General features: G+C 35.9%; 3 protein-coding genes across 3 annotated transcripts; 2 read left to right on the top strand and 1 right to left on the bottom strand.

The window, feature by feature from the left end:
• The first annotated feature begins 220 nt into the window (after positions 1-220).
• LOC131672852 (uncharacterized) lies at positions 221-2,740 on the top strand. Its single transcript, XM_058950349.1, has one exon. It carries the CDS (start codon positions 221-223, stop codon positions 2,738-2,740), a length of 2,520 nt encoding a protein of 839 aa, XP_058806332.1.
• Positions 2,741-4,369: 1,629 nt separating this feature from the next.
• LOC131672848 (3'-5' RNA helicase YTHDC2-like) lies at positions 4,370-8,884 on the bottom strand. Its single transcript, XM_058950345.1, has 8 exons — positions 8,434-8,884; positions 8,153-8,346; positions 5,964-8,040; positions 5,505-5,891; positions 5,171-5,421; positions 4,762-5,105; positions 4,632-4,689; positions 4,370-4,561 (listed from the first exon to the last, which is right to left on the bottom strand). Exons 1-7 carry the CDS (start codon positions 8,625-8,627, stop codon positions 4,678-4,680), a joined length of 3,459 nt encoding a protein of 1,152 aa, XP_058806328.1. The 5' UTR covers positions 8,628-8,884; the 3' UTR covers positions 4,370-4,561; positions 4,632-4,677.
• Positions 8,885-9,673: 789 nt separating this feature from the next.
• LOC131672851 (uncharacterized) lies at positions 9,674-11,577 on the top strand. Its single transcript, XM_058950348.1, has 3 exons — positions 9,674-9,859; positions 9,936-11,147; positions 11,180-11,577. The coding sequence occupies exons 2-3, from the start codon at positions 10,113-10,115 to the stop codon at positions 11,468-11,470; spliced, it is 1,326 nt and encodes a 441-aa protein (XP_058806331.1). The 5' UTR covers positions 9,674-9,859; positions 9,936-10,112; the 3' UTR covers positions 11,471-11,577.
• The last annotated feature ends 3,229 nt before the right edge of the window (positions 11,578-14,806 follow it).

Raw genomic sequence — 14,806 nt, 5'->3', positions numbered from 1 at the left:
CTGTAGTCTTCGGAATCAAAAGCGCTCCCTTTCTAGCTATCCGCACGCTGCACCAATTGGCCATGAATGAGGAAGCTAAATTTGCACGAGCTTCGCTGCTTCTGTGTCGCGACTTCTATGTCGACGATTTTCTTTCAGGAGCTGAGACATTGGAAGAGGTGCTGGCGATTCGTGACGAGATGATCTAACTTCTGAGTTGTGGAGGTTTTATCATTCGAAAATGGTCTTCGAACCATCCGTCTCTTTGGACAACATCGACAAGAAAATCTTCAAACTGGATTGCGGGGTTCAACAGTCTGCAGTCAAAAAGACGCTCGGGATAGTCTGGGATTCTGAACGCGATATATTCACGTACTCGTGCGATCCGGAAAATACGGAGTTGGTTTCTACAAAAAGAAAATTGCTTTCAGAGGTTGCACGAATCTTCGATCCTCTAGGATTACTAGGCCCCTTAATTTTATATGCAAAGGGCCTTTTGTTAGATTGCTGGCGGTCAAATTTGACCTGGGACGAGTCGTTGCCGCAGGAGATCCACACGAAATGGGTTAAGTTTGCCGATCAACTCCCCGAGGTGCAGAAGTTTGCAGAGCCAAGGTACCTACGAGGGGAAACTCCAACGTCAACCGAAATACACGGCTTTTGTGACGCTTCGTCACGAGGGTACGGCGCTGGTGTGTACATCCGCACAGTCGACGCGGCAGGACGCGTTACTGTCAGGTTGCTCGTTAGCAAGTCCAAAATAGCTTCCACCGATCATCAAACAATACCGCGACTGGAATTAGCCGGCGCGGTCCTTCTGAAAAGGTTATACGTCAAGGCTAGGAAACAGCTGGTTTTTTCCGTTGACCGGGTCATCTTCTGGACGGATTCAACCATCGTTTTATCTTGGTTAAAAAAGGCGCCTCATCTGTTGAGGACTTATGAGAAAAATAGAGTAGCTGATATTCAAGAATTAGGTAATGAAGTCGAATGGAGACATGTCCGGTCGGCGGCTAATCCAGCTGATGCACTGTCTCGAGGACAGTTACCGGGTGAACTAGTGAGGAATTCCCTCTGGAATTGCGGTCCTCACTGGCTGAGGTTATCGGAAGATAAATGGCCTGAATCACCGATTCCACTTGCGAGTCACACGTTAGCAACGACCTTTTCGACTAGCTCCTTTTACCTCCGATACTCGGATTACGGTTGCTTAATCAGATCGATAGCGTACATGCTCCATTTAACGAGCAAGGAATTACCTCAAGGTGAGATTCCAGACACGGGCAAATCACAAAGAGGGATTCGTTATCTAACTCAAGCTGAAGTTGATAAGGCTGAACTTCGTCTCCTACTTCTGATCCAGAGGGAATGTTTTGCCTCCGAGATCAAAGCTTTAAAATCCGATCAAAAACCACCCAATGATAAATATCGTGATGAGTTTAGGAACCGAAATAAATTCAATCAAATCAGTCCATTTCTTGACAGCGATGGATTGATCAGAGTAGGCGGTCGTTTAAAACATTCCGACCTCACGTTCAACCAGCGACATTCAATATTGCTTCCACAATCCCACCACATCTCCGACCTGATCATTCGTGACGCTCATCGTCGAACACTTCACGGCGGAATCCAGATGTCACTTTACGCCATAAGAGAACGATTTTGGATTCTCGGCGGCAAAGACCAAATTAGGCATATCATACAGCGATGTGTGCCGTGCATTCGTCAGAAACACAAATTCCCTCACGCCAAGATGGCGGATCTACCAAAATTCAGGATCGTTGCTCCCGAGTATCCGTTCGAGGAAACCGGTGTAGATCTTTTCGGGCCTATTCTAATTAAAGAAAAGAAAGAGCGTAATCGTAGCTTCATTAAAGCATACGGTTGTGTTTTCGTGTGCATGGCTTCCAAGGCCGTCCATATCGAGTTAGCGTCAGATCTTTCCACTGAAGCCTTTCTCGCTTGTCTCCGTCGGTTTATTAATACGCATGGGATCCCGCGAATAATGAGGTCCGATAACGGTACCAATTTTGTCGGTGCGAAAAATGAACTTAAGAAACTCTACGAGTTACACGGGACTTCTGCTTTCCAAGAAGCTATCCAAAACTTCACGATCCCCAAACGAATCGAATGGCAGTTTAACCCTCCTCTCTCTTCGTATTTCGGCGGATTGTGGGAGGCCGCCGTTAAGAGTTTCAAATATCATTTGAATCGTGTGATGACCAATCAACCGCTCACGTATGAACAGCTTGAAACTTTTTTAAAGGAAATCGCAGCGATCCTTAATTCTCGCCCACTATACGTGACTTCCGCAGACCCTAATAACCCTCTAGCGATAACGCCCGCGCATGCTTTGATTGGACGTCCGTTCGATTTCTTAGCCGAACCTGACTTTGTTTCAGTTGCAGACAATCGTTTGAAGCCGTACCAGTTTATAAGCAAAGCCAGACAGGATTTCTGGAGAAAATGGCATCAGGAATATTTGCACGAACTCCAAGTCCGAACCAAATGGCTGAATTCCACTGCCACTCTAAAATCCGGCATGGTTGTCGTATCGATGGAGGACACGAACTCTCCTTGCGCAAGATGGCCGCTAGGTATCGTCGAGGAGGTTCACCCTGGGAGCGATGGCATTGCTCGAGTGGCAACAGTGAAGATGGCATCCGGAGTCTACAAACGAAACATCACTAGGCTCTGCGTGCTACCCATGGAACAGGGCGGCAAAATCCCGTCAGAATCTCAGCCACCCCTCCCAGAATAATCGTTGACATTGCCCCCAGATGTGCGCGATTTGGTTTGCCATACATGAGTTGAACCTTATCGTATTCTGAGTGTTGCATCTATGAAGCCTGGCCCGAGAATGGTGGAACCCGGAAGTTCCACAGCCAGAAGCTCAAGGGTCACGTCGAGAGGGTGACTCTTGCGACGCGATACCCATCCGGTTAAATAGGTTCCTGACTAATTCGAGATTCTGACCTTTAGAATAGGGGTCCGAATTGCGATCGAGTGAATCGATAACGAACTTTGAGTGACTAGTCTTCCAGAATAAATAATTTAGTACTGTAGAAAATGTATATATGTTACGTATTAGATTAAGTTGTTCATGTTCAATTAATAAAGAGTTTAATTAGTCTATTCATCGAACCGATTGTGATAACGGTGCTAATCATTGGAGCAGTTCCTCCAACGGAAACTGGTTCCACTTGTAAATAAATCAAAGATTCGATTAGATTTCTTAGGATAATCTATATCTATGCACAATTCAATTACTAGGTTAAGTCTAACACTGCTCCACTATTACTCTTCGAAATAGTCTCGCAGCCGTGGCCAGCAGCATGTTAAGTCGTAACAATTTGTAAGGGCTAGAGCCACTAAATCTCACGCGGTGGCAGCACTTGACGGTGCTGGCGCGGCAATCGTGGAGAGAACGCTCTCCTCTTCCGGCTTGCCCGGCAGTCGTCGACGACATCGTCTAGCGTGCGGAGCTCCCTCGCGAACCTCTTCTGTTCAACGGAACAGCGTGTATATTCTACACATTATCGTATCGTTATCTCATCATCTATCATACTATCATCGCATCTCTTCATTGTAAGAAGAAAAAACTGTGTGTGAATGTGCGAATGTGCTTCGAATAATTCAGCCGGTTGTATGTTGTGCAACACGTGGGTGCATGCGTGCACGCGGCCATTGTTCTCCCGCGGCGTCAGTTACTCTTTTTTCTATACTCTATCCATTTTCCTTCTCATTAAAAATTCTCTGTGTAAGTGTTAATTAATAAAAGGGTTTTTGTGCCGTTATAGGCTTTTCCCTTAAAAAGGTGTTTAATTTATTTCATTCTCCAAACCAATCTAGAAAATATCAACAAATTCAATGCATAAATCGTTCGGATAAAACAACAATAAAAAACCAAACGCGTGAACTAGGCTTCTTTGTGTCGCCCACAAAAAGTCACGAACAATCAAAGATTTTTGAAAAGTCTTCATGTTTCTCGAACATATTTAGAACGTTTCGTGAAGGTTCCTTGGAAACAATCGTAAACATTTTTGCCATTTGGCTAACGTTTCTGAAACGTTTCTGACGCTCGAAGGTGTAACATTCCGATATTTCTAAGAAATGTTTCAGAAACATTGCTAATTCGTTCGGTGCACTAAGGGTAACAACGCTCCAAGTGTCTATATTCGTTTCTTAGCGTAAAAATTATGCGCTGTTGCGTACATCTATGAAGAGGCCTGAAGTTCTGAGTGTGTTATCCGATCTGCTAAATTGTTAAAAGTGCATAATGATATAAATACAGAAAATGAGATTATGACAATTAAGAAATCATAACGAAGTCAAACACTGAAAACTAGATAAGGCAAAAACTGAATTTAAACCTGTTAAACCTGTTTAACCTATATCTCATTTATTGTTGCCACAATATGTTTATACATCTTATTCAATTATGAAAATAAATAAATAAATAAATAAAAATTTCGTTTTCTAAGACATTATGCTATTAATATCAACATTTCTTTTATTATTGAGAACATCGACGTATGAATGAAATAGACCATTAATTTATCTTGATTGCTAACATGATAATCTAAAACAAAAACATTAAATTAATTTTCAACAACGAAATTTTATTTTTACTTAATTTATTTAATAATTACCAAATTTGACGAACAGGATTTACTTTTACCAGACTTGACAAAGCTTTTAAAGATTTTTCTAAATAAAGAAAAAAATTTTATGTATCCCAACAAAAGTCAAACAAGTCGTTCTAATATAATGATTACTTACATCTTCAAAATCATCAATACGCTTGGCCCCAGCTGGATAGTAATCAATGAGAAGAGGTCGAGGTCTTTGTCCTATACCCAGCGGTTGATGCAATCCGCATGCTTGTTCTTCATTTGTAATGACTGCAACTAATGTTTTTATAACTTGTTCGTCTTGTTGCGACATAACTTTATTTGGATTTGTCATGCGCCTTAGAAATAATGCGTTCCATTTTTGCCTTAAATGTAGAATTAATTGGGCGGCTTCCGAATCTACTTTAAATACTATCCAGTGATCAAGTTTTAAGATTGTTGTTCCTTCATGGCTTTCGTCGACTTCAGAGTCTGATTCGCTATCTGGTGTAGCTAAAAGTATAAATTGAATGTTGCAATTAAAAACAATCCAGATGTTGTAAATTAATATTGCTCACATTCGGCCTCGTAAATGACATCCATTGGTAGTCGAGCTGGTCCACTAAATATGGCTACAGTTAAAGGATTTACGAGAGTAATGGTTCGAGCATGACAAAATCTACCAGAGCGACTTATTTCCTCATAAAGCATCCAATCAGAAGGTAAGGAACTTACATTAGCTGCATGAACTTGCGCTGAAGTTGTTTTTAATGATTTAGAAACATTTTTCAAAGTAGAAGATGGATGAAAAAAAACTTTTACTTCTTTCCTGTTAAACATATGTACAAGGATTAATAAAAAGAATTATTAGTTCTGAAAGTTATCTGAAAAGTAATATGATTCACAACAGACTGTGTTCTTAGTTGAGCATGTTCTCTATCTACTCGTATAAGATTTGGATATAGCCCAGCAGTCAATGCAGCTTTTACAATAGCCCAATTTTCAGAATTTGAATTTAAGTCTCTAATGTCACCTGGACCTCTAGTTTTAATAAATCCAGAGGCACGCAGTTGCCCAAGTAATTGTGTTCTCATACCAACAACGACTTCCATAACTGCTGCTGAAACGAAATTGTTTTCACAAAATATTCGTTCCCAACCATTAGCTCTTGCATTCTGCCAGATTTGAAAAGCTCTCAACACAGCCATGTGATCAGAATAAGTATTGGCTGCAAACTCTTTACGTGCAACTTTTGCTGCTTGTTTTTTTGAGGGCTGAAAAGGCATCACAAATGGATCTCTTAAAAGAAAAAAAATAATGAAATTAAATATAAAAAATTTAATTTGAATATTTCTAAAAAAATTAACTTACTTGTAGGCTAAAGTACAAACTATAGTTAAAATAGGATCGAGACACTTCAAAACTACAGCATAAAGTAACATTTTGCCTAATCTTGGTTCAATAGGTAAATCAACTAAATGATTCCCTAATTCTGTCAAATCCTCCCAAGGATCCAAGGCATCAATTGTCTTTAATAGTTGAACAGCATTCCTAGTTACAGCACTTGAAGGAGGCTCCATAGCTCTTTCTAAGAATTCAGCTATTGGTGTATTTCCAGGAGCTAAATGCTTTGTATAAAGACAAAGTTGTTGTAAAGGTAATCTTAATATTTCAGGTGTTTGATAAGGTTGCAAACTGCTGTATCGAATGGAAGAATAAATTCTGTAACACACTCCTTTCTGACAGCGACCAGCTCTACCTCTACGCTGTTTAGCACAAGCTTGAGATATCCAGTTTGATCTGAGCATAGTTATACCAGATATAGCATCAAATGACTTTTCTTTAATTTTGCCTGAATCAATAACATATACCACATCATCAATTGTTAGACTGGTTTCAGCAATATTTGTAGAAAGAATTATTTTTCGAGTGCCTTGAGGACTGGGTCTAAAAACTTTTTTTTGATCACTTGTTTGCATATTAGAATGGAGAATATACAAAATATAACGATTGCCTTGATTCATTTGATTTTCATTGCTAATTTCGTCTCTCATAGTAATAATATCATCATATCCAGGTAAAAATACTAAAATAGATCCTGGTGGCATTTTGAGATGGATATGAAGAATCAAGGTTAAAATGAGAGTGTAATCAATATTCTCTTCATTGAATGTACTTTGATAGGTATCAAGAAGTAATTTATCATCCTCAGAAATACCTAAACTTGTGGTTTTCCTTGTTTCATTTCCATTCAATATATAATCACATGTTTTTCTGTAAGCATCAATCAATTCTGTACATTCAAGCTGATTCATATTTTTTGCCCAATCGTATGCAGTCCAATCATTACATGACCTAAGATTTAAGTTAGCACCTAAATTAAGAAGTTGTTCAACAGTGTTTAGACAACCTCGTCCTGCTGCAACCATGAGTGGAGTTACAAGAGTGTTAGAATGTTGATAATCCACAGAAACATTTTCTGAGTGTATTAAATGTAGAATCTGTGTAAAGTTATCTTCTCCACCTAACAACCAAGAATCAGCTATAGATTTATCCATCTCTTCGATCAACCATGGTTCAAGCCCTACATTTTCTGCAATAGGTTCATTCAGTTTTTCCAAAATTGGAATACAATACTTTTCTTTATTTTTAGAAGCCTCACACAACTGAGTTTTATACTGATTCCATGATTCCAAAACTTTACATTGATCTTTATGGCTCAAGATTTCTTTCTTCTTGGATAACATTTCTTTTGTCATATAATTTGTAATTTTCAATATATCTTCTAAGTAATAAATATCTACATCAAATAATTTTCCAGGTACATAAACTACTGGGCAGTTATTAAAATATTTTATGAAAATTGAAACATCTATTGTAGCACTCATTAAAATAACTTTTAAAGATCTATACTTTGCAAGAGCATCTTTTAATGCAATAAGTAGAAAGTCACAAAACCTATCACGTTCATGAACTTCATCTACAATGATATGAGTTATCATTGCTAACACAGAGTCATCTCCCATTAGTGTTCTTAAAAGAACACCATTTGTGCAATAAGTTAATAAAGTTTTCGGACCTACTCTGCTTTCTAATCTAATTTGATATCCAAAAGTTTGTCCTACTTTTTCATCTCTTTCAAAAGCTACTCTTTCAGCTACGGACACAGCAGATAATCTTCTTGGTTCAGTACAAATAATTCTACATGTTTGGTTCTTTTGTTGGCAATTTTCTAGAATAAACTGTGGAATTTGAGTAGTTTTTCCACAGCCAGTTTCACCAGATACAATCATAACTTGACTATTGACTAGTGTACTTAATATTTCTTCACGTTTATTCATAATTGTCAATGAATTGCGAAAATTAACAATATCATAATTTATCTTTAATTGTGGAACTTGAGGTATACTATTATTTAATCTACCCATTGTCTTTGCATTGATATTAACTACAATAAGAAAATGCATTTAGTTGTGAATGGTATGTTATCAAAATAATAAACCAAAAAATGTTAAGTTTGTAAATCAAGTTGAATAAATTAAAGAAATTATAAAATTTACCTTCTGTATCCACTGCTCTTTCCCTTTCAGTGGGTGGCAATAAATCACGGCGCTCTTTACTATCTAGAGGAAATTTTTTAATCAAACTATAAATTGATTGTCTAGATGATTTATGTAAATTGATTACAGCATCTGCTTGAACTATTGTAGAGCCTTCTCGCTTATAAACAGTCAAAAATCTATTGGCACCACGACTGTGTAAAAAATCAAATTAATTAATACGAATAAAATTTTTCTAAATATCATACTACATGCAAATTGATAAAATAAAATGTACATACCCTCGACTTTTTGATTTCAGGCCCAGTTGGCGAACTAAACTGTGAATATAAGCTCGTTCTTCAGCATTATAAGAAGAAGGAAATTCTAACTCTTTTTGATCACCAGTTTCTAACAACTTTTTGATAGTCAAATTAACTGCAATCCTTGTGTCTTCGCCAACATCAGGATGACGTTGACTTTTTTGCCAAGGCATATTGGTGTGTCGTAATGTATAATACAATTTTATCCCAGTAATTGAAAATAAATGTGACTAACGTATCTACAGTTTTTTCACACTACAGCAAAGAGCAAAACAATACATACATATACGGAAGCCTACGGAAGCCCGGTCACGACATGAGCAAGATATAGAGTTACCGTGCACAAAACGATTTGGTATATAAGTTGCCATGCAAGTTGTCACGCACAAACCGAGTTGACGTGCAAGTGTCATGCTCGTGCTCACGTCGCGTTAATGCGTTTTGCGCACACCAAACCTAACCTACAAGATACGACGCTGAGTGCGGCTTTCGGTGGCGGTAATGTCTTTTGTTATTCAAAGTAGGAGGTCCTTGGTTTTCTCTATAAAAAATCGCAAGTCTTTAACGAAAAGCATTATTGTTACTTATCGTTACAGAAATATGTATCATGGCTAAAATATTATTAGTTAATTTACTAATATAATGGATTTTCGTGTCATCTTTTTTTGAATGTCATTTCTTAGAAAAAATGTTAGGTATTCATTTCGCTTTCTTAGAAAAACAAGGACTGCGCAATACTATGCTGATTTTTTACTAATACTACCTAATTATTTTATGTTTCTATTTTACTTCTCATCTGTCCGAGTGACGATTTCCTAGAAAACATTTCAGATATTCATGCCATTTTCTTAGAAAACTAAAAATAAATATATAACTGAATTTTTTTAGCTTATGAAATTAACTAACATAAAACTCTGTATTATTACCAACAGCACGTCTATTTTTAAAACTACATAAGCTAACAAGCTATCGATATTTTTGTTATCTTTAGATGGAGAAAGAAGTTAAGCCAAATATGACATATTTTCTACGTCCTTTTGTCGATCGCATAAATGAACTTTCCGAAAATGGAATAAAATGTCAATTGAAAAATAAAACAAGATATTCGCGATCGCAAAAACGACTGCAGCGCCAAGTGGTCGCTAGGCGAAGTAGCCTAAGGTGAAAATATTGTCTGCTGCTTATGGAGTAAACAGTAAAATGGAGCGTTGCAAACGAAATAAACATAAATACTGCGTGGTTCCGCAATATAAAAATATTCAGAATCCGGACCTATCTTATCATAACTTTCCTACATCTTCAAAGCTCAAAAAGTTATGGTTAAAAAGGCTACGATTAAAATACTGCAGTAGCAGTGATAATGTTTGTAGTGAACACTTTTCGTCTGATGATTTTTACTTTGGTAGTAAGTAAATTTATAACCATTTTTCTAATTTTTGACACTTTCAAAATAGTGAACACTGATTTTGACATGTTTTCAGGTGATTTTTGTATAAGAAAAAAGTTGAAACCCTTAGCAACTCCAAGCCATAACCTTCCAAAAACTTTTGTTTCTCAAAAACAAGTTAATCTAAGTCTAATTGAATCAAGAGCTAAGAGACTTTTGCAAAGGAACCTCAGAAAAGCAAGATATATTTTCATTAGTAACATGATAATGAATGAATTTTAATTTCCAGAATAATATTTTTTTACCTTTTTACAGAAGTGAGGTTAAAGCTACATTTATTGACAACAATACCTTAACACAAGAAACACAATTACTTGAAGGTTTTAGTTTGGAAAATAACCCAGAAAAACAGCCAGATTCAACTACAATAAAAAGCAATCAAGACAGCAATCTTTTCAACACTGGTTATTTAGTCTTGCAAGATAACAGTCTATTAGAATGCAATATTTTGAACGAAGACATATTTTCTGCTGACAGCCACAATCCCAGTCCTTTGTTACCCAGCGATAATAGTTTTGACTCGAATGCGTTTCTGGCTGCAAAGTCACAACTAAACACTGAGCCTGTTATGTTAAAAGTAATAGATGCTGCTACACAGACCAGCATAGATGACAGTGATCCTATTCTCAAAAGTAAGGTTGACGTAGGAGTCCAGGTCATGCCATATGAAATAAAAATATTTTCAATTGGTGATCGTTTGAAAACAGATGAGCATTTAAATGCATTTACTGGTATTGGATCTTTCAAACTATTGGACTCCCTAATAACATGCATGTCAAGATTAAAGCAAGAACAAGGCAAGAATAGATATACTCTTCCACACAGAGACAGAGTATTATTAACAATGATACGTGTTAAGTTGAATATTTCATACACCTGCCTTTCAGTTTTTTTCTCAATATGTCCAAATACATGTAAGAATGTATTTTTGGAAACAATATGTGATCTTAGTATCATTCTTTTACCAGTGATCAGATGGCCACCAAAAGAAGAAATATTGAAGAATATGCCTCAATGCTTTCAAAAGTATACAAGTACTGTTGGTGTTCTTGATTGTACAGAAATGAAAGTTGAAAAAGTGCATTGTTTGACATGCAAAATTCGTACCTTCTCATTTTATAAAGGAGGTAACACTAGCAAAGTTATAATATGTATTACACCTTCTGGACTTATATCATATGTCAGCTCTTGTAATGGTGGCCGTTCATCTGATAAACAAATTTTTAATGAGTCAGATATTGTGCAAAAAAAAAACTGCCCAATAGAGACAGTTTGATGGTAGACAAGGGTTTTCTCATTGAAGCTGAATGTGCATTAGCTGGAGTCAAGTTGATAAGACTACCTTTCTGCAAGAATAAAAAATTAACACGTGATGAAAGTCATGAGACAGCTACCATTGTTGCAGCACGAGTACATGTAGAGAGAACAATCCAGCGTATCAAACAGTTTAAATTATTAAAAGGAATTATTCCTCATTACTTGGTCAAAAGTTTGGATTACATCTTAATTACTGTATGTGGCTTAGTGAATCTCAGCCCACCTATTTTAGGAGAAGATACATTTTTATAAAAAATCACATGAAGTTTTATTATTTTTTTTTATTGAATCAAACTCTGCTCGTTAATATAATCAACTGTGAACCAGGTGTGATTCATTTTTGTATCGAATAAAAGTGATGTATCTACAAAAGTTTCAAAAAATAAATAATAAGTTTTAAAACATATTAAAAGTTTTTCTCTCGGGCCACAAAGTTAGGTAGTAGTGTATTAAAATATAGTGGATACAACCGTGATAACATGTTTGTTATAAATTCAAAGTCTGGTGGTACTTCAAATACATAAATTGAATTATCAAAAGAAGCATATACAACAAAATGACATTTTTGTAAATTCAATAATGCTAGTGATAACTGGATTTGTCCATAAAATTTATGTTTTTTCTTAAAACTTAATGTACCTGTCTGTTGATCACATTCAACACAACTCATCTTTTTGAAAGCTTCATAAGCGGTCATAGTTTTACCAAACTTTAGACTTTTAATTTCAAGCAAACATTCATCCTCACAAACACTTCCATCAGGGCTCGTGCCCAGCCATGGAGCATCTGGATGACAAAAAAAACCTAATTGAGCTACATACTTTTTAAAAGTTGACTGATACAGATCTCTAGCTTTAGGCTCACTAATGTGTCCATAATCTGTATCGTCACATCCCTTGAATTTACTAAAAAACACACTCTCTATCTTAGAATCCCAATTGGCTTTCTTATTAGTACAGTATGTAAATAATTCATAACATACGCTACCAGTAATTCTAAACCTTCTACTAGATTTCCAGAGCTCATCACACTGATAAACAGTTCTAAGACAGATGAAACAAGAACCAGTTTCATTCAAATTAATATGTAAATCATAAAATGATTTACGGCGTTCATCAGATAAACTTGGGACCGGCAAACTAAATTTCAATGGTCTTTTAAGCAAGTGTAATATTAGAATAAGTCTATGATTGAAACTCTCATTGTACAGTAAATCTTCTACTGGATTATAATATTGAGTATCACGCTGCATGGATATATGAATAGCAGCTTCGCTTTTAGGACTACCTACAAGCAAAAATAACAAAGTTTATCATGCATTCAACGTATGACATACAGTCAATAGAATAATGTATCAACCAACCTTTTAATAAAATTTCAAGAAAAAAGTCATTCGAATGAGAATAATCTCTATCCAGTTTGAAAGGATTATTGTAATGACATAAATCTACAATTTTTATAGGATGATCATATTGTTCTAAAGCTGTAGCAGACAAATTTCCCCAACTTTGCTTGATATCAGTACAACTCAAATCATCCAAGTTGTCTAGACTACGTCTAAAATTAAATAAAAATATCTAAACAAACTGAATCACAATGAAAAACTAATAATTCTACCCAAGTAAGCAAAAAAATAAAACAAAAATCGTACCTATTAACCAATAATAATGTTGCAAAAACATGTTTACATCTCCCACCTGCACCTGCAGTACAGCTACATACACAGATGTACTTGTTTTCAACATTACTGCTATTTCAAAATCAATTTTTATGTTGATTTCGTGTGGCTTTTCACGAATCCCAGAGCTTTGTAAGCTTAAGCCAAGAATATGCACTACACTACTGCTTCGCTCCAACACACCACATAAAATCACATGATTTGCATTTAAAACCATTTCACCTTCGGACAAAGGTCTTCTCGTTTGCCCTAGAAGGTTCAAAATACCATCTAGAGATATAACGAACTACGTAGACCTTTCCATTTTTAAATAAACTAATTTTAAAGAGGAACTACCTATCTAACTGCATGGTAAAATTTAAACAGTTTCACCTTAGGTCGGCCATATTGGTAAATACTAGCGCCACCTGCATTTCGTTGCGATCGCGAATTTACATGTGTATGCAATATATTGTTGCGTAGACGCTGTTGCACGTGCGCCTATGCAAGGTACTGTTCAGTTCAACGGTTATTATGAGTGCAATTGGTGCTTGCATCCAGGTATTCGAATTCGTCATGATACTGGTTACAGTATAAAATATCCTATACTAGATGCAAATCCTGAAAGGCAAATGGTCGATGCAACATTTCAATTAACGCAGAGAGCAATGCAATCAAATGCTCCAGTTTTTGGTATAAAAAACGTAACTCCTTTGATGCTTTTGAAGCATTTCAATATAATTGATGAATTTGTACCATGCTTTTTACACTGTGTTGATCTTGGCATAGGTAAATAATTTTTCAATTATTGGTTTACTTCATCAAACGAACCTTATTCAATTTCTAAAAGTAAAATAAACATAATAAATAATTATATGATAAACATTCAGGATCCTACTCAATTAGTACGACTGTCTCGTTCTTTGAATGATCGAGCGCATTGGAAAGGATCAGAGTGGTTAAATTGCATTTTTTTTTTATAGTATACCGATATTCAAAACAGTATCTGAAGATGTTTCAGTATTTGAACCGTATTTGAATCACTAGTAATTGTTAGTATAAGCGTATAATATATATATTATAGTAATATATATATATATATATATATATATATATATTACAAAGTGAAATATCTGTAACAGAATTATGAAGAGCAGATGTTCTTATGAAAAAATTTGTTGCTTATATGGAACTTTTATATACAGCAGACGCTATGACGTACAACGTTCATCAATTAATACATTTAACACAGAGTGTTGCTCGTAATTAGGGTCCACTCTATGCACACAGTGGCTATGTATTTAAGTCAGGTGATGGGAGGATAAAAAAAACTATATATGCAGCCAAAGGTGTTCTGAACCAAGTACATATGTCGCTATCTGTCTTTTGAGCAAGGTATCATGAAATTACAAAAACATCTGGAAACGAGAGGAGGCTCACCATGTACCGAATTCATAAAATATTTAGATTGTAATTTTATTGAAAAAAGCGTTAAGTTTGCATATAGATATTTTGGAAGAACAGTTGTTAATACAGATATTTTAAGACAGTTCCAACTTCCAATTGGAAAAGTAAGAGCTTATAAAAAAATCATTAAGGAGGGATGTATCTTCAAATCGTGTGAAAAAGTGTTGTATAGATCAGATAACTCATTTGCAACTTTACAAAATGGAGATTATATACAGATTCAACAATTTCTTGTGAATATTGAAAGTATGAATGAGTATACAACGTATAAAAAAGTTGCAGTGATTGGTGATGATCATTTAATCTCCGATGAGTTACGCTGCATAAAGCAAGTCATGAGAATAAATGAGAATATTGACATAACGTATACTAAAAATATTGATAAAACATGTGTTTATTGCCACATTGATTCTCACAATTACATTTCACGTTGTAACGAGCCGGCTCGTTAAGGGAAAAATCAA

Source organism: Phymastichus coffea, unplaced genomic scaffold, assembly GCF_024137745.1.
Source record: "Phymastichus coffea isolate CEN01 unplaced genomic scaffold, Cenicafe_Pcof_1.1 PCOF00160, whole genome shotgun sequence".
Lineage (NCBI taxonomy): Eukaryota > Metazoa > Arthropoda > Insecta > Hymenoptera > Eulophidae > Phymastichus > Phymastichus coffea.
The sequence above is the reverse complement of the archived record's forward strand: the minus strand, read 5'-3'. Positions and strand labels throughout refer to the sequence as shown.